At 47.4% G+C, this 18,008-nt stretch overlaps 1 protein-coding gene across 1 annotated transcript in view; it reads left to right on the top strand.

Moving 5' to 3' along the window:
* The window catches only part of DOC2B (double C2 domain beta), a 207,574-nt gene that overhangs the window by 171,130 nt on the left and 18,436 nt on the right, over positions 1-18,008 (top strand). Inside the window, 1 exon segment of the mRNA XM_032217082.1 lies at positions 11,580-11,706. Coding sequence (XP_032072973.1) covers positions 11,580-11,706 — 127 coding nt within the window.

The raw sequence follows: 18,008 nt of genomic DNA, 5'->3' as shown, positions 1-18,008 counted from the left end.
GTTAGCTTCCTCCAAGGTACGCTGAAGCTGGAAGGCCACCACCTTCTCAACAACCTTCCCCACAAAGGGGAGGTTGGAGACTGGACGGTAGTTATTAAGAACTGCTGGATCCAAAGACGGTTTCTTCAGGAGGGGTCTCACCACCGCCGCCTTAAGCGCGGTGGGGAAGTACCCCTCCCGAAGAGAGGCGGTAACAACCGCCTGGATCCAGCCTCGTGTCACCTCACTGCTGTTGGCAACCAGCCAGGAATCTAATCCTCTTCCTTTTTCTAAATTCGCCATTCGAGTTGCAGATCGCATCAACACGGGCTGTTTCCGAATTTGTGGTGGTTTTCTAAAGCGACTAGTCCTCATTGTTAGATTCCTGTGCTGTGCCTCTTCCTATGCAGCTTCTTTCCCTTGTTGTGGGTTTGTGTGTTGCAGTTGTGTGAACGAACATATGTTGCTTGCTATGATCAGAAGGCTGGGTTTTAAAACAGATTAAATTTAGAGGACACTTTGGAAAATTACAGGCTAAATTGGGAATATATATGGGTAGTCCTTGATTTACAACAGTTCATTTAGTGACCGTTCAAAGTTACGATGGCACTGAAAAAAAAGTGACTTATGGCCATTTTTCACGCTTATGACCATTGCAGCATTCCCATGGTGAAGAAAATTCGGACGCTCGGCATCTGACTCATATTTACGACGGTTGCAGCGTCCTGGGGTCAGGTGATCCCCTTTTACGACCAGTGGGGGAGCCAGACGCACTTAACAACCGTGTTTCTGACTTAACAACTGCAGCGATTAACTTAACGACCGCGGCAAGAAAGTTTGTAAAACGGGGCAAATTTCACTTAGCAACTGTCTCACCGAACAACAGAAATTTTAGGCTCAACGGCGGTTGTACATCGAGGACTAGCTGTAGAGAGGTCGTCCTTAAGTTATGACTGTCATTGTGCCCAGAATTACAATTTCCTCAGCCTGCAGATCCACACTGCTTTGGGTGAAACAGAATCTTTTGAGTTTCCTTAATACATGTAATCCTCGACTTACAACAGTTCATTTAGCGACCAAAGTTACAGCGGCACCGATGAAAGTGACTTACAACCGCCTTTCACACTTACGACCGTTGCAGCATCCCCAGGGTGACGTGATTTACATTCAGATGCTTGACAACTGACTCACATTTATGACGGTTGTCACATCCCTGGGATCACACGATCCTTTTTTACAGCCTTCTGATGAGTAAAGTCTGTGGGGAAGCTGGATTCGCTTAACAACCGTGTTCCCCACGGTGAGTCCCTTAACGACGGCGGCAAGAAAGATCGCGTGACGGATTGAAAAACCGGAGCGATTCGCTGAACAAATCCGGCGAGAAAAGCCGTAAAACGGGGCAAGGCTCCCGGAACGCACTTCAACCACGAGCGACGTCAATGTTGGCCTCCGTGGCGGTCGTAAGTGGGGGACGGATCTGTACGCGACATGAAAAATAAAATGAAAATAAAATTCAGCAGTAACCAAATCCTCTCATAGCATCTGTGGAAAACAAGAGACTAATGGGATTTTGAAGTGGCTCCAACGAGCTGCCAGAAAAAAGTATGAAAGTGTCATTTTAAGATGAAGAGAGTCGAGAGAGAGAGAAAAAATCCTCTCAGAATAGCACTCGGGGTTTGAATGCTGACAGCTCGCTCGCCCTCCGATATCTTGCTATTCGCGCAGATAAAAATATCCTGATTTTCTTTTTTAAATAGAAAAGGGAAAAGACAACACGGAGAGCATTATTTCCGATGCCGGGGTTCCAAGTAATACATTCATTGCAAGCAAAAAGTCCGAGGCTGGTAGATTCCTCGAAGGACAGCTTTATTGGAAATATAATATTGGCACGGATCTGGTGAAAACCGACTCTGAAGGGTCACACGGTTTTTGGCTCATTAAACATGAAAGTTTCCCCACCCCCAATCCCAAAAGATCAATCACATGGTCCAATCAAGGCGCTGTCTGGTTGCCTGGTGACATCGCTCCTCCTTCCTCCGACCAGTGTGAGAATGTCCTTGGTTCTCAAGAGAAAATATTTTGTTTTGACTTCTTCTTCTTCTTATGCCATATCCGTCACCGGATGTCGGCGATCATGTTAGCGATTCAATTCTTATCAACTTGATTTTGACTACATAGCACCAGCTATCTCTAATCCCCCCCCTTCCCTGTCCCTCAGCTCCATTGTGAGGCTCCAAGATGGGTTCAGCCAGGCCAGCTTCAGGGTTGACATAATAATCTCTATTATTATAGATGCATTATAATAAGCATTATTCTCTATTCGGGTGCCGTTTTCATTAGCACCCATGGAATTTACTTTGCGGGGTAGTCCTTGACTTGCCACCGTTGTTAAATGAATCGCTGCCGTTGTGAAGTCAGGGACACGGCTGTTAAGTGCACCGAGCTGCCCCCGAACCAGCAGCAAAATTCAGATTCTCAAACTTGAAGTGATTTCCACAGGACAGTAGCGTTTCTCTGGTTCCGTCTTCACTGAAAAGGAACTAGATAGGGATAGGAAACCACCAGGTGATCCATGGTTTTACTTATTAGGTTTTTATTGTTGTTTTCCTTATTATCCTGCCTTTATTATAAGCAATGCAAGGTGGTAAACATGCATAATATCCCTTCCTCATATTTACCCTGTAACAACAACCCTGTGAGGTGGCTTGGGTGGAGAAAGATGGATTGGCCCAGAGTGACCCAGCCGGCTTTCATACCTGACGTGGGACTAGAATTCATCATCTCCCGGTGATTGGCCCCAAGTCACCTAGTCGGCTTTCCTACCTAAGGCGATACTAGAACTCCCCATCTCTCCCAGTGATTGGCCCAAAGTCACCCTGTTGGCTTTCATACCTAAGATGATACTAGAACTCACCATCTCGGCTTTCATACCTAAGATGATACTAGAACTCACCATCTCCCAGTGATTGGCCCCAAGTCACCCAGTCGGCTTTCCTACCTAAGGGGATACTAGAACTCACTATCTCCCGTGATTGGCCCCAAGTCACCCAGTCGGCTTTCCTACCTAAGGCGATACTAGGACTCACCATCTCCCAGTAAATGGCCTCAAGTCACCCAGTTGGCTTTCATACCTATGGTGATACTAGAACTCACCATCTCCCGGTGATTGGCCCAAAGTCACCCAGCTGGCTTTCATACCTAAGGTGATACTAGAACTCACCATCTCGGCTTTCATACCTAAGATGATACTAGAACTCACCATCTCCCAGTGATTGGCCCCAAGTCACCCAGTCGGCTTTCCTACCTAAGGGGATACTAGAACTCACCATCTCCCGCTGATTGGCCCCCAGTCACCCACTCGGCTTTCATACCTAAGGCGATATTAGAACTCACCATCTCCCAGTGAATGGCCTCAAGTCACCCAGTTGGCTTTCATACCTATGGCGATACTAGAACTCACCATCTCCCGGTGATTGGCCCCAAGTCACCCAGTTGGCTTTCCTACCTAAGGCGATACTAGAACTCCCCATCTCGCCCTGTGATTGGCCCTAAGTCACCCAGTCGGCTTTCCTACCTAAGGCGATACTAGAACTCACCATCTCCCGGTGATTGGCCCAAAGTCACCCTGTTGGCTTTCGTGCCTTAATTCACTACACCAAGCTGTCTCTTGTACGTTCGTTTGGGAAGTAGAAAAAAATCCTTTAATTAAACAGAGTTATTTCCATGCTGCTCCCCAAAACGGGGCTGTGGCCATAGAGACTATTTCGACCCAGTGAGTGGCCGACTGGGGTATTCTGGGAGTTGAAGTCCACAAGTCTTAAAGTCGCCAAGGTTGGACCCCCTCTAAGCTAAATTAGTAGCTCTGAAATCTTCATGTTCACCCTTCAGTGTCGGCTTTCTTTGCCAAAAGATCCATAAATCCAAATTTTCCTTGAAAATGCAGCTGGCCTGGAGGGAAATGACGTCTTTAGAAATCATTTTCAACATTTTTCCCCCCCTTTCTCTTTCATTAGGAATTAATGGCTTTTATTGAAATGTTCTTTGCCCGTCTCTGAGGGAATTTCGGGTCTTGATTGCAATCAAAAGGCAGAGGCAAAACCCCAGAGAAATGCCCATCTGGGCTCAGTTCCAAGTGCGGGGAAAGACACTGGAAACATGGAGGCTGTTTGGAAAGAGGGTATTAATGGTGGACAGGACCACATGCTTTGAGGTCCTGGTGCAGCTGAACACATGGAGGAAGGAGAGGGAGGTATTTATACCATCTCTTGGGCCTTGCCCTTGAGCTTCCTGTTCCTGCGCAAGAAATGTATTCTATTGGTTGTTGTCATGGGTGGGATTCAGCCAGTTCGGACCAGTTCGGACAAACCGGTAGCTCCAACGATCAGCTGGGGAGTGAACCGGTTCATTCTGACGATCCGCTGGGCCCGTCCACCCGTCCCTACGCTTTACTTACCTATACTGATTCGCCTGGCATAGCGGATAGGCGCGCCTCAGCTGTGATACTCCCTAGTAGTAATGTGGAAGGCATGTTTTGTTAAAACTGTGCACGCGCGTGAAGCACGTGATCGCTGAACCAGTTGTTAAGCCAGTAGTATCCCACCACTGGTTGGGGCTATGCGGGGGTCATAACTAACTTTGTAGGCTGTTCTGCGTCCCAGGCTTGGTTGAATCTTGCTGGGTGATGCAATGAAGGGCAATTCCTATTGTGACTGAATGGCTTTGCCCTGAAGGATAGTCCCATCATCCTGGATCTGAAGGTCTTTTGTCTTGTAGATAAGATGGCACCGAAATATCTGGTGGGGGACTGGGATCTGGGGCCGAATTTCTGTCTCCAAGAGCATGTTTCTCAATGTCTCATCCAGGGAAATATAATTCTCAGGGTTCCAAACAGCATCCAAAAGTAAATCAGAGTCCGAGGCAAAGTATTGCTCAAAGTTCCAATTTATTAAGGGAGCCATGTTGGCACATCTGGGGAAACCCGAATCTGAAAGCTTCCCGGTTTTCCCCACCCAGTTGAAAGTTCAAGATCTTGCCCCCCACACCCACAAGCCCATCCCATGGTCCAATCTCCCACTGCCATGCTGGCAGTTCCACCCATCCAGTTCCGGTCAGGTGCAGAGGTGCAGAGACAAAGGATGACCTTGGCTTTCTAGAAAGAATGTTGTTATGGCTACCTATCATCTAACTCCATACAATCCCCACCTCCCATTTTCCCACCATAGAAAATGCAGAGTAGAATAATAGAAAGTGTGGCAGGCCAAAGACCCAAAAGAAAAGATGGCTGCAGGCCTGACCCAAAATTTGGGTCCAAAATTGAGCCCAAAATTTCTGTTGCAACATTTGTTAAGTGAGTTCTTCCCCGTTTTACGAGCTTCCTTGCCACCATTGCTAAGTGAATCCCCTGCAGTTGGTAACCCAGTAACCCAGTTGTTAAGCGAATAGGGCTTCCCCAGTGAGTTAGCTGGTCAGAAGGTCGCAAAAGGGGAATCATGTAGCCCCGGGACACAGCAACCGTCATAAATATGAACAAGTGGCCAAGCATCTGAATTTTGACCACATGATGATGGGGATACTTTAAAGGTTGTAACTGTGAAAAACGGTCATCACATTTTTTCAGTGCCGTTGCAACTTTGAACGGTCATTAAATGAATGGCTGTAAGTCAAGGACTACCTGGAGTCCACCCATCTTAAAGCATGCTGCCTGGGGAATTATGGGTATCGATGTCCATCCATCTTAAAGCATGCTGGCTGGGGAATTATGGGTATTGATGTCCACCCATCTTAAAGCATGCTGGCTGGGGAATTATGGGTATCGATGTCTGCCCATCTTAAAGCATGCTGGCTGGGGAATTATGGGTATCGATGTCCGCCCATCTTAAAGCATGCTGCCTGGGGAATTATGGGTATTGATGTCCGCCCATCTTAAAGCATGTTGTTGGGGAATTATGGGAGTGGGAGTCCATCCATCTTAAAGTTAGCAAGGTTAAAAACACTGCGAAAGAGAATTCTTAATCTGCAATTCTGCTATTTTTCCAGGCAAGGAAGCAATTTAGCCAGCCCAAGTTCTCCATACAAATTGTTCTGTTCCCCACATACCACATTCTGCATCGAAGGAATGCAAAATGTCCCCTCAGGATGCCCGCTGCAGGGCATTGCGTGCCAAAATACCTGGGCACAGAGACAGTTTCCCTCCCTCAACACCGTCATTCTGCTAAATGCCTAAATCCCCACAGCACTGTCTTATGTCTAAGGATATTTATCCATGCAGTATTGCTCCATTACTATTGTCCTTCTGCTATAATTAACTTATGATGGTTTTAGTTGGTTGTTTGGATGTATACTGAGAACCTCTGCCCTGGAGACCAATTCCTTGTGTGTCCAATCACCGTGGCACGACAAAACCCCGCTCGACTAAGCCGCGCCCGATTAAACCGCATCGCTGACGTCATCAACAGGGCGACAACAGCCAGCGTGGAGAAAGAAGGGCGCTTTAAATAGCCCTTTGAAAGCAAGCCGATTCAAGTTAAGGTAAGGGTTAGGTTTAGAGTTAGCTTTAGGGTTAGGGTTAGGTTAAGGGTTAGGGTTAGGGTGAGGTTTAGGGTTAGGTTAAGGGTTAGGTTTAGCGTTAGGTTAAGGGTTAGGTTTAGGGTTAGGTTTAGGGTTAGGTTAAGGGTTAGGTTTAGGGTTAGGTTTAGGGTTAGGTTTAGGATTAGGTTTAGGGGGGTTAGGTTTAGGTTTAGGGGTTAATTTTAAGTTTAGCGTTTACAGCGTGCTTTTTTCTCCGCGCTGTTGTCGCGCTGTGCTGACGTCAGCTACGCGGTTTCGTCGAGCGCCCTTTAGTCGAACACGGTTTTGTGGTGGAACCTCCAATCACACTTTGGCCAATAAACAAATTTTCTATTCTACCCTATTCTAGTCTAGTCTATCCTATGTGTTGTGGCCCAGTAGGATCTGGTGGAGCTCCTGATGGACTCGGATAGCAAGGAACCATATGAGTCTGCCGGGGAAGATGTGGAGGACCCTGGGCAGGGTTCAGACTCAGAGCAGGGACCAGAGTGGCTGGTTGGCCACCAGGAGGCGCCTGAGGCACGGGGCAGTGGGGGAGGACTCGAGGCAGTTTGTTCCTGACGCCAGACAGAGAAGGGCGGAGAAACGGAAGCAGCAGCCGCGGAGGCAGACTCAGAGACGATAATGAAGCCCAGGTGGTTGTGGCTTGGCCCCTCCCAAGAGAGTATATAAGTAAAGAAGTGGGGAGGAGTCATTTGCAAGACACAACCGTTTGAAACTGTATTGGAATACTCTGTCTGTCGTGGATCTGTGCCTGTTGGATTTTCAACTAGTCTTGCATGCGAGTCGTGTCTGGGCCTTCAGCCAAAGGAGTTGATAAAGCCGTGATTAAAGAGTCACAAACAGTCAGGCCTGTGTCTGGGTGATTTGCAGGTCGGAGTTGGGGGGGGGGTTTCAGAACACCTATACTATACTATACTATACTATTCTATTCTATTCTATTCTATTCTATTCTATTCTATTCTATACTATTCTATTCTATACTATACTATACTATTCTATACTATACTATACTATACTATTCTATACTATTCTATGCTATGCTATGCTATGCTATGCTATGCTATGCTATACTATACTATACTATCCCCATTCCCATTCCATGCCATTCCATTCTCTGTTCTGTTCTGTTCTATTCTATTCCTATTCCATTCGATTATGTGTTCTGTTCTGTTTTATTATGTTCTACAATACAGTACGATAGCAGAGTTGGAAGGGACCTAATTCTATTCCATCCCGTTCTTAATTCTATTCTATTCTATTCCATTCTATTCCATTCTCAATAGATTATCTTCTTCCCTTCCCTTCCCTTCCCATTGCTATTCTATTCTGTTCTGTTCCGTTCCGTTCCATTCCATTCCATTATGTGTTCTGTTCTGTTTTATTATGTTCTACAATACAATACAATAGCAGAGTTGGAAGGGACCTATTCCTATTCGTATTCCGTTCTGTTCTGTTCTATTCTATTCTATTCCATTCCATTCCATTCCATTCCATTCCATTCCATTATGTGTTCTGTTCTGTTTTATTATGTTCTACAATACAATACAATAGCAGAGTTGGAAGGGACCTATTCCTATTCGTATTCCGTTCTGTTCTGTTCTGTTCTATTCTATTCTATTCTATTCTATTCCATTCCATTCCATTATGTGTTCTGTTCTGTTTTATTATGTTCTACAATACAATACAATAGCAGAGTTGGAAGGGACCTATTCGTATTCCATTCTGTTCTTAATTTTATTCCATTCCATTCCATTCTCTATCCTATCCTATCCTTCCCTTCCTATCCTATCCTATCCTGTTCCAATTCCATTTCCACTTCCAATTCTGATCCTCTTCTGTTTAATCCCATTCCCCTTCCTCCTTTCCTCCAAAGCCCCGGATGGTCACTCCGTAGATTCTGCCCTCCCTTCCAAGGAGGTAGATTCTGCCTTCCCTTCCCTCCCCCGCCCCCACCTGCGGAACGGGCTGTCACTTTTAATCATCCTTAATTGTGCTGAGTTTTCCTTTTCGCCAGTTGTGGCTGATGGGAGGCAAACAAGAGCGGCCTTCGGAGGCTGTAATTAAGATGCCTTTTGACAGGGCCCCTATTTTGAGCATTATTTCCACCTGCCCTGGCAGGAGAGGCAGTGTGCACAGGAGAGGTTCACACACACACACACACACACACACACACACACACACATAAACACAAAGAGGCAAACATACACACACACGCAAATACAAAGACACAAACACACACACACACAAACACACACACAAAGACACACACAAATACAAAGATACAAACACCCACACACACAAACACCCACACAAACACAAAGACACACAGACACACACAAACACAAAGATACAAACACAAATGCACACAGAAATATGAAGACACAAACACAAAGACAAACACAAAGATTCAAACACAAAGACACAAACATACACAAAGACATAAACACAAACAAAAACACAAACACACAGACATGCACACACAACACACACACAAAGACACAAACACACACACTAACACAAACACACACAAAAACACAAACACCCACAAAGACACAAACACACACACAAATACCCACACAAACACAAACACAAAGACACAAAGACACAAAGACACACACAAACACAAAGACACAAACACACACAAACAAATACCCACACAAACACAAAGACACAAACACACACACACAAATACCCACACAAACAAAAAGACACAAACACAAAGACACAAATACCCACACAAACATGCCAAACTGGCAACCGCAAAGGGACATTTGTGGCGATTTTCCTCTCACGAGCCGAAAGAAAGATCTTCCAACCGTTCATTTAGTAACGGTTCCAAGTTATGACGGCACTGAAGAAAGTGACTCACGACCGTTTTTCCCACTTTACCAATGTTGCCGCATTTCCATGCTCAGCTGATCCAACTTCAGACCCTTGGCAAGTGACTCGTATTTATGACGGTCGCAGGGACCCGGGATTACGTGATCCCCTGTTGGGATCCTTCTGACAAGCAAAGTCAATGGGGAAGCCAGATTCACTTAACAACCATGTTGTTAACATAGCAATGGCAGTGTTTCTTTTAACGACCGTGGCCAAAAAGTCCGTAAACTGGGGCAAAAGTCACTTTAGAAATGTCTTAGCAACAGACATTTTGGGCTCAATGGTAGCTGTATGTCAAGGACTACCTGTATTGCAGGTTGCCTCTGCCCACAGTCAGGAGTTCGATCCTGACCGGCTGAAGGTTGACTCAGCCTTCCATCCTTCCGAGGTGGGTAAAATGAGGACTCAGATTGTTGGGGTCAAGAGGCTGACTCTGTCAACTGCTTATAGAGGGCTGTAAAAGCACCGCGAAGCGGTATATACAGTGGGGCAGAAAAGGATTTAGTCAGCCACCAATTGTGCAAGTTCTCCCACTTAAAAAGACGAGAGAGGCCTGTAATTGACATCATAGGTAGACCTCAACTATGAGAGACAAAATGGGAAAACAAATCCAGACAATCACACTGTCTGATTTGGAAAGAATTTTTTTGCAAATTATGGTGGATCCCCCCTGGGGATCTAGGGCCCGCTACTTCCCCGCTCCTCGAAGCCTCAGCCATGCTTTACTCACCACCTCCTCCTCTTGTACTGGCCTCGGCTCGACTGCGTGTCCTGCCGCTTTAAGGCTCCGTGCGCTTCCCGAGCTTGCTGCCGATCTGTGGCCCGAACTCCGGCCCACCACCAACAAATGGGCCCTCCCCGGATACCGGCCCCTGCAACCTCCTTCTGGCTCCAAGGGTGGGTTCTGGGTGCCCGCGGCGTCCGTAACCAGGCACGCCAACCACACACTCCACTCACATGCTCCATGATGGCCGTGATCCAAGATGGCGACCGCCTAACTTGCGGTCCAAGTCCGCCGCTCCGATCTTCAGGAAGCTCTGGAAGGCTGTCCTCTGCCTGGTTCTCTGCTTCCTGCGATCCCCCGATGGCTGGATCTCCTCGTGGCTAAGTAAAGGCCTCCCACCCCGACTGCAACCGTCTGGCCGCTCGGGGTTTGTGCTAGCACAGCGGCAACACTTTAGAGCTAACAGCAGGTGAAGCACGGATGAGGAGAGGTGATCAGAAAAAATAATTGAGTTGTGGAAAGTAGGTCTTTGAAGTGAAGGGAGAGTCGGGAAAGTACTCCTTCTGGGCCGAAGACTGAGTTTAATCTGGGGAAGTCAGGAGGAGGAGAGGAGGTGTGGCCTCAAGATTTACCTCAGTCTCTGGGCAAAAGGGCTGTGTTAATATACCGAGTTGTGACTCCTCCCACGCCCCACTTCGGATATGATAGAGGATCTCCATAGAGGAGTAGCTGGCTAGTTTGCACATGTATGTGCGCATGCACCGCCCCCCTCAGACTAGTGTCACTGCGACCTTTATGCGGGCACTAGCGTTGCCTGCCTGTTCACAGTACTGTTTGCATTGGAGACATCTGTTTGTGCATGCGTGTGTGTGTGCGTAAAGGTGCGTGCTCTCTATCCCTCCCCTCCCGCCCTTGGGCTGCCAATTCAGAAAGCTTGGGGAACCCAGCTCAGGAGGTTTGGGCCCTTGCCTCGACCACCTGGGTCATAGAGCCGAGGTGGCGCAGTGGTTAGGGTGCAGTACTGCAGGCCACTTCAGCTGACTGTTATCTGCAGTTCGGCGGTTCAAATCTCACCGGCTCAAGGTTGACTCAGCCTTCCATCCTTCCGAGGTGGGTGAAATGAGGACCCAGACTGTGGGGGCGATATGCTGACTCTGCAAACCGCTTAGAGAGGGCTGAAAACCCTATGAAGGGTTTTATATAAATCTAACTGCTATTGCTATCATAACAGGGATCTTGGAGGCCTTCTAGTCCAACCCTCTTGCTCATTCGCGGCTCGGATGTTTGCCCATCCCCGCTTTTCACAATCCAGGCTAAGCCATGGTGGAGGTTAGGAAGAGATTGTGCTGAATGGATGCTTTAATTAACCCTTTTTGCACTGCTGAATTACGGCTTTGTTCCCCGCTCTCCCGCTTCTGCCTTTCAGGATCTCGGTTTGCGACGAAGACAAGTTCCGCCACAACGAGTTCATTGGCGAAACGAGGATTCCTCTCAAGAAACTGAAGCCCAACCAGACGAAGAAATTCAACATTTGCCTGGAGAAGCAGCTGCCGGTGAGTGGCCACAGAATGTCAGGTTGCGATTTGAGAAAGGGAAGGAAGGACGAAAAGAAGGATAGAAAGGAAAAGAAGAGGGAGAGAGATAGGCAGGGGGGGAAGGAAGGAAGGAAGGAAGGAAGGAAGGAAGGAAGGAAGGAAGGAAGGAAGAAAGGAAGGAGAAAGAAAAAGCAAGAGCTGGGGTAGAAGAAAGAAAGAGAGAGTGAGAGAGAAAGGGAGAAAGAAAGTGAGAGAGAGAAAAAGAGAGAGAAAGGGAGAGAATGAAAGAGAGAGAAAGAGTGAAAGAAAGTGAGAGAAAGAGAGAAAGAGAGGATGAGAGTGAGAAAGAGAGAGCGAAAGGAAGAGAAAAAAAGAAAGAATGAAAAAAGAAAGTGAAAGAGAAAGAGAGAAAGTGTGTGTGTGAGAGAGAAAGAGAGAGTGAGAGAGAAAGAAAGAGTCAAAGAAAGAATGAAAATGAGAGAGAAAGAGAGTGTGTGTGAGAGAGGGAAAGAGTAAGAGAGAGAAAGAAAGAGTGAGACAGAGAAAGGGAGAAAGAAAGAGAGAGAGAGAAAGGGAGAGAATGAAAGAGAAAGAGAGAGAGAGAAAGAGTGAAAGAGAAAGAGAGAAAGAGGGTGAGAGTGAGAGAAAGAGAGAGAGAAAGGAAGAGATAAAAAGAAAGAATGAAAAAAGAAAGTGAAAGAGAGAGAAAATGTGTGTGGGAGAGAAAGAGAGAGAGAAAAAGAGAAAGAGAAAAAGAGTGAAAGAAAGAAGCAGTGAAAGAGAGAAAGTGTGTGTGTGTGAGAGAGAGAGAGAGGGAGAAACAGTGAGAGAGAAAGAAAGAAAGAGTGAAAGAAAGAAAATTAAAATGAGAGAGCGTGTGCATGAGAGAGAAAGAGAGAGAGAGAGAAAGAAAGAAAGAGAGAGAGAAAGGGTGAGAGAGAGTGAAAGAATGAAAATGAGAGAGAGAAAGAGAGTGTGTGAGAGAGAGAGAGAAAGAGTGAGTGAGAGAGAGAGGAGAGAGACAGTGAGAGAGAATGAAAGAGAAAGAGAGTGTGTGTGAGAGAGTGAGAAAGAAAGAAAGAAAGAAAGAAAGAAAGAAAGAAAGAAAGAAAGAAAGAAAGAAAGAAAGAAAGAAAAAGATGAAATGACATAAAATGGAATCTTGGAAGCAGCTCAAGAGTTCAGGATGAGCAATTCCAGGGCAAAGAGAAACTCCCTCTGTGGGACTTAAGCGTAAGGAGATTGCATTTCCTCTCATCTCAGGCTGATGGCCGGAAGGATGAGCATCTTCCTGCCTTGACCCAGGGGCCTCTTCTCCCCCCACCCCATTTTCTCCCCAAATTCAAATTAAGCAGGACACTTTTACAAACCCCCAATTTCATCCGCAAAGCCCCTGGACGGAGCCCCCTCTGCTTTTAAGCCTATCCTCAAGAGGGCTGAAATTCAGTCAATGTGACTCCTGATTCACTTTCTCACAAAGGTCCAGCCGAGCTACTAATTACTCTCATTGGTTTTTTTTTCCTGACAGCTGCCTCTTCTCCTTTTTCCTGAGAATGATGTCAGATCAGAGAAGAAAAGGACTTTATTTTCTTTCGAACAATATATCTCAGTGGGAAAAGGGGTTATCAGAATGCTGATATTTGTCTTACAGGTAGTTCTCGATTTACAATAATTCATTTATTGAGCATTTGAAGGTACAATAGCACTCAAAGAGCTGACTTACGACCGTTTTTCCACACCTACGGCTGCTGCAGGATCCCTGTGGTCATATGATCCGAACCAGACGGTTGGCAACTGACTGAAGCGGTGTCCCTTTGGCAGCTTCTTCTGTTCTGACTGAATGGAAGGATCTATCTCTGTTGTCAGGTTTCCGAAAGATGCCCTCATTGATTCATGAGCCTCGAGCCAAGTTTCAAAAGAAAACCAGTCATTTATTAGGAGCACCATTTTGGCAAGACCTTATTGCAGTCAGATCTGATCCTCATTTGAGTTATAGCTGAACTTTACTTTTCTTCCTTTCCTCCTCTCAGTCTGTGTCATAAATCACATTCGCCAATGAGGTGCACCCCTCCGAAGCCTGCTGCAGTAATCTGAGATCCGTCTCTAGCCGAAAGTATGCATGGAATGCGCTCCCCCACCCTTTCCTCACCATGGCAACTTTATGAGTTGACATCCATGATGGCATGTGTGCCACAGGTGGCATGCAGAGCCCTCTCTGCTGGCACGCGAGCTGTTGCCCCAGCTTGGCTCCACTGAGCATGCACACATGCCTCCCACCGGCCAGCTGGACTTCGGGTCTCTGCTGCGCATGTGGGCGAGGCCTGATAGGCCCAAAACAGGGTGCGGTGTGTGTGTGCATGCGCCCCACTCATGGCCCGTTTTTGGTCCCAGGAGGCTGTAGGGAGGCCCGCCAGGCTGAAAATGGGGCGCGGGAGGGTCGCGTACGCATGTGCGGGGGAGCACGGGGTTGCGCGTGCATGTGCAGTGGGCGGGACATGTGGGGTGATGGTGTCACATGCGCATTGCATTATGGGTGCGGGGCAGCCATGCACGTGTGTGCTGTCGCAGGCATACGCTTTCAGCCCGTGACAATAAAAAGGTTAGCCATCACTTTTTTGCAGTCCTTTGGTCATTTTCATTCTTTCTGAGACCTGTTGAGGTCACTTGGAGGTTTATCTGTGCCCTCAGGGCAGTGGTGGGTTTCAAAACTTTTTAGAACCTCTTCTGTAGGTGTGGCCTGCTTTGTGGGAGTGGCTTGCCGGCTATGTGACAGGGTGGAAGTGGCTTGCCAGCCGTGTGACCAAATGGGAGTGGCTTGGCAGTCATGTGGCTGGGTGGGCGTGGCCAACTTTTAAAATGTGGTGAAACTCACTTATCAACGCTCTTACTTAGCAACCAAAACGTTGGCTCAGGAACTCTGGCATTGAAGTGTGCAAGTCTTAAAGCTGTCAAGTTACAAGACCAGAGGTGAGTTCCTACCAGTTCGCACCAGTTTGGTAGAACCGGTTCGTCAAATCTACCGAACCGGTTAGAAGAGGTTCCACCAGAAAGCAGGCCACACCTACAGAAGAGGTTCCAAAAATTTTTGAAACCCACCACTGACACACACACACACACACACACACACAGACAGACAGACAGACAGACTCATACAGAGAGAGAAAGAGAAAGAAAAGAAGAAAGAAAAAAAGAAAAAAGAAAGAAAAAGTGAGAGAGAAATGAAAGAAAAAAAGGAAAAAGAGACAGAGAGACAAAAGGAAGAGAGAGAGAGAGAGAGAGAGAGAGAGAGAGAGAGAGAAAGAAAGAAAGAAAGAAAGAAAGAAAGAAAGAAAGAAAGAAAGAAAGAAAGAAAGAAAGAAAGAAAGAAAACACATGGCCGGCAAGCCACTCCACAAAGAAGGCCACACCCACAGAGTAGGTTTGAAAATTTTTTGAAACCCACCACTGTACAAGACCCTCGCACCCCTAACCCTTTAGAAAAAAAAAAACCCAGGGGTGTTCAAACTTGACAGCTTTAAGATTTGTGGACTTCAATTCCCAGAATTCCTCCTCTCGCTCTTCATCTTGATGATGTGCGGACGGGAGGCGGGAGGAGAGAGGGAGCTGGAACCGGTTCTAAACGGCATGGTAGATTTGTGGAACCTCTTCTATAGAAGAGCTTAGAACTGGCAGGAACCCACCCCTGCCTCAGGGTCACCAGAAGGGTTCCACCACAAAACCGCGCTCGACTAAACCGTGTCCGACTAAACCGCGTAGCTGACGTAATCAACAGGGCGACAACAGCGCAGAGACAGAAGCACGCTGTAAACCCTAAACCTAAAATTAACCCCTAAACCTAACCCCACTAAACCTAATCCTAAACTTAACCCTAAACCTAACCCTTAACCTAACCCTAAACCTAACCCTAAACCTAACCCTAACCCTTAACCTAACCCTAAAGCTAACCCTAAAGCTAACCCTTACCTTAAGTTGAATCGGCTTGCTTTCAAAGCGCTATTTAAAGCGCCCTTCTTTCTCCGCACTGGCTGTTGTCGCCCTGTTGATGACGTCAGTGACACGGTTTAATCAGGCGTGGCTTAGTCGAGCACAGTTTTGACGGGTCACGCACCAGAAGAGTGCAAATGGGTGTGGAGGCTTCTTGGAACTACTTTTATTGTAAGACTACGTTAATAGACTCTCCCAGGTCTGAAAGTACAAATCTCCTGCTGTCTCTTTTTACAGCCTGAGGAGGTATTGAGCAGGGGTGTCAAACTGAAGGCCCGCGGGCCGGCCTGGGAAATGTAAGGAGCCGGCCTGTGTCACTTCAGCCCGGTTACCTGCGTGGCTTCGGCGTGGTCTAGCCAATGCAAAGAGGAAGCATGCCAGCAGTTTGGGGAGTGGTGTCAAGCTGGCCACGCCCACGCAGCCACACAGCCATGCCCACCTGCCCCCTTGAGGTCAATCACAGCCCTGGTCCGGCCCTCAATGAAATTGAGTTTGACACCCCTGAGTTATAGGGACAATCCTTTTTGAGGTTCTTTCCCTGCCCATTAGATAGCTGCAGGCCATGTCCTCTCTTATCTGATTGTTCTGTAGGCAGCACCTGACCACCCCCCGCCTCCACACCGGGCTTGCAACATCATTCCCACATACCGTTACATCCTCTTTGGTACGAGCGCCTGCGAGCAGGATCCTAATTGAATCCGACATCCCTTTAAACATGTGCTCAGCTCCGATGTCACTCGGCTTTAATCTCGACTACACCTTGCCAGGAACGAGGGCATTGTTATTCCAGCAAGGAGATTCAATCTGTCGAAGGCAACGCTGAGGTGGGAAGGATGAGTAGGGCTAAAGCACCGCACAAGAAGATGTAGAGGGTGGGGAGAAAGGTAATTGGCTTCCGTGAAAAAAACGAGGAGTGTCAGGCTTCCAAATAGCATCCATAATTAAGAGTCCAAGGCAAATTATTGCTCAAAGTTCCAATTGATGAAGAGAGCCATGTTGGCACATCTGGGGAAACCCTAAATCTGAAAGCTTCTCGGTTTTCCCCACACAGCTGAAAGGTCAAAATCTTGCCCCCACACCCACAAGCCCATCCCATGGTGCAATTTCCCGCTGCCATGCTGGCAGCTTCCACCCGTCCAGTTCCGGTCAGGTGCAGAAGTACAGAGACCAAAGATGACCTTGGCTTTCGAGAAAGAATGTTGTTATGGCTACCTATCATCTAACTCCATACAAGCCCCCTTCCCATTTTCCCACAATAGAAAAGGCATGGTAGAATAAGGGAAAGTGTGGCAGGCCAAAGATCCAAAGGGAATACGGCGGCAGGAATGACGAGAGGTTTTCATGGGACGATAAGCCTTCTAAGGTAGGTCAGACCTGAACATCTGAGCTCAGAGAGAGGCCATAAGATGTGAGACCCTCGAGCTCATCTAATCCCCAAAGCTCCTGGAGGCACGACGAGAAGCAACGGATGGAAACTAATCAAGGAGAGAAGCAATCCAGAGCTACTAGATAGGAGATAGAAGTCAGTTTGGCAAGCATCTGAATTTTGATCATGGGACTGTGGGGAAGCTGCAATGGTCGTAAGTGCGAAAAACAGGGATAAGTCACTTTTTTTTCCAGTGCCGTTGCAACTTCAGTCACTAAATAAATGGTCGTAAGTCCAGGAACGCCTATGATGATTTTTCCAAATATTTTTTCTTGTGGTGCTTTAGAGAATGGAATGGAACGTAACATAACGGAGCAGAACAGAAAATAATCGTTGGAAGGGACTTTGGAGGTCTTCTAATCCAGCGGTCACCAATTGGTGGTCCGTGGACCACTAGTGGTCAGCAAGAAAATTTTGGTGGTCTGCAGAAAAATGATTTGCCTTTTTTATATTGCATTAAATCAGGGGTCCTCAAACTATGCCCCCTGGGCTGGATACGTGCAACGAAGGCTTGTGTTGCTGCAGAGAGTCTCCCCCTTCGGGGTCTTTTTGTGCGGGTTGGAGGGGGGCAGAAATTCCGACTTGGGGTCTGCTTCAGCCTCCTGGTGGGGGGCTTTGGGCGAAGGCTGGAGGGAAGAGCCGCTGGTGGCGAAGAGCCGGAGGGTCTCGTTCCAGTGGGGCTGCATCATGGCCTGGAACTAGCTGATCATCTCAGCCCGCTGAGCCTCCAGGCGCCAGCACCTGGCCTTGCACTCTCGCAGGTCTTCCCTCTGCTTGGACAGCCTATGTTCCTAATCCTCAGTGAGGTGCTTCTGCTGAGTCTCCTTCTCTGTCAGATCCGATTTGAACTGAGCTGTTGTGCCAACTCTTCCTCCTGGTGGCTGCTTAGCTCCAGCAACTGCTTCCTGTT

This window comes from Thamnophis elegans, chromosome 4 (assembly GCF_009769535.1).
Source record: "Thamnophis elegans isolate rThaEle1 chromosome 4, rThaEle1.pri, whole genome shotgun sequence".
Taxonomy (NCBI): domain Eukaryota; kingdom Metazoa; phylum Chordata; class Lepidosauria; order Squamata; family Colubridae; genus Thamnophis; species Thamnophis elegans.
Note: the sequence above shows the minus strand (reverse complement) of the source record. Positions and strands in the feature narration are given on the sequence as shown.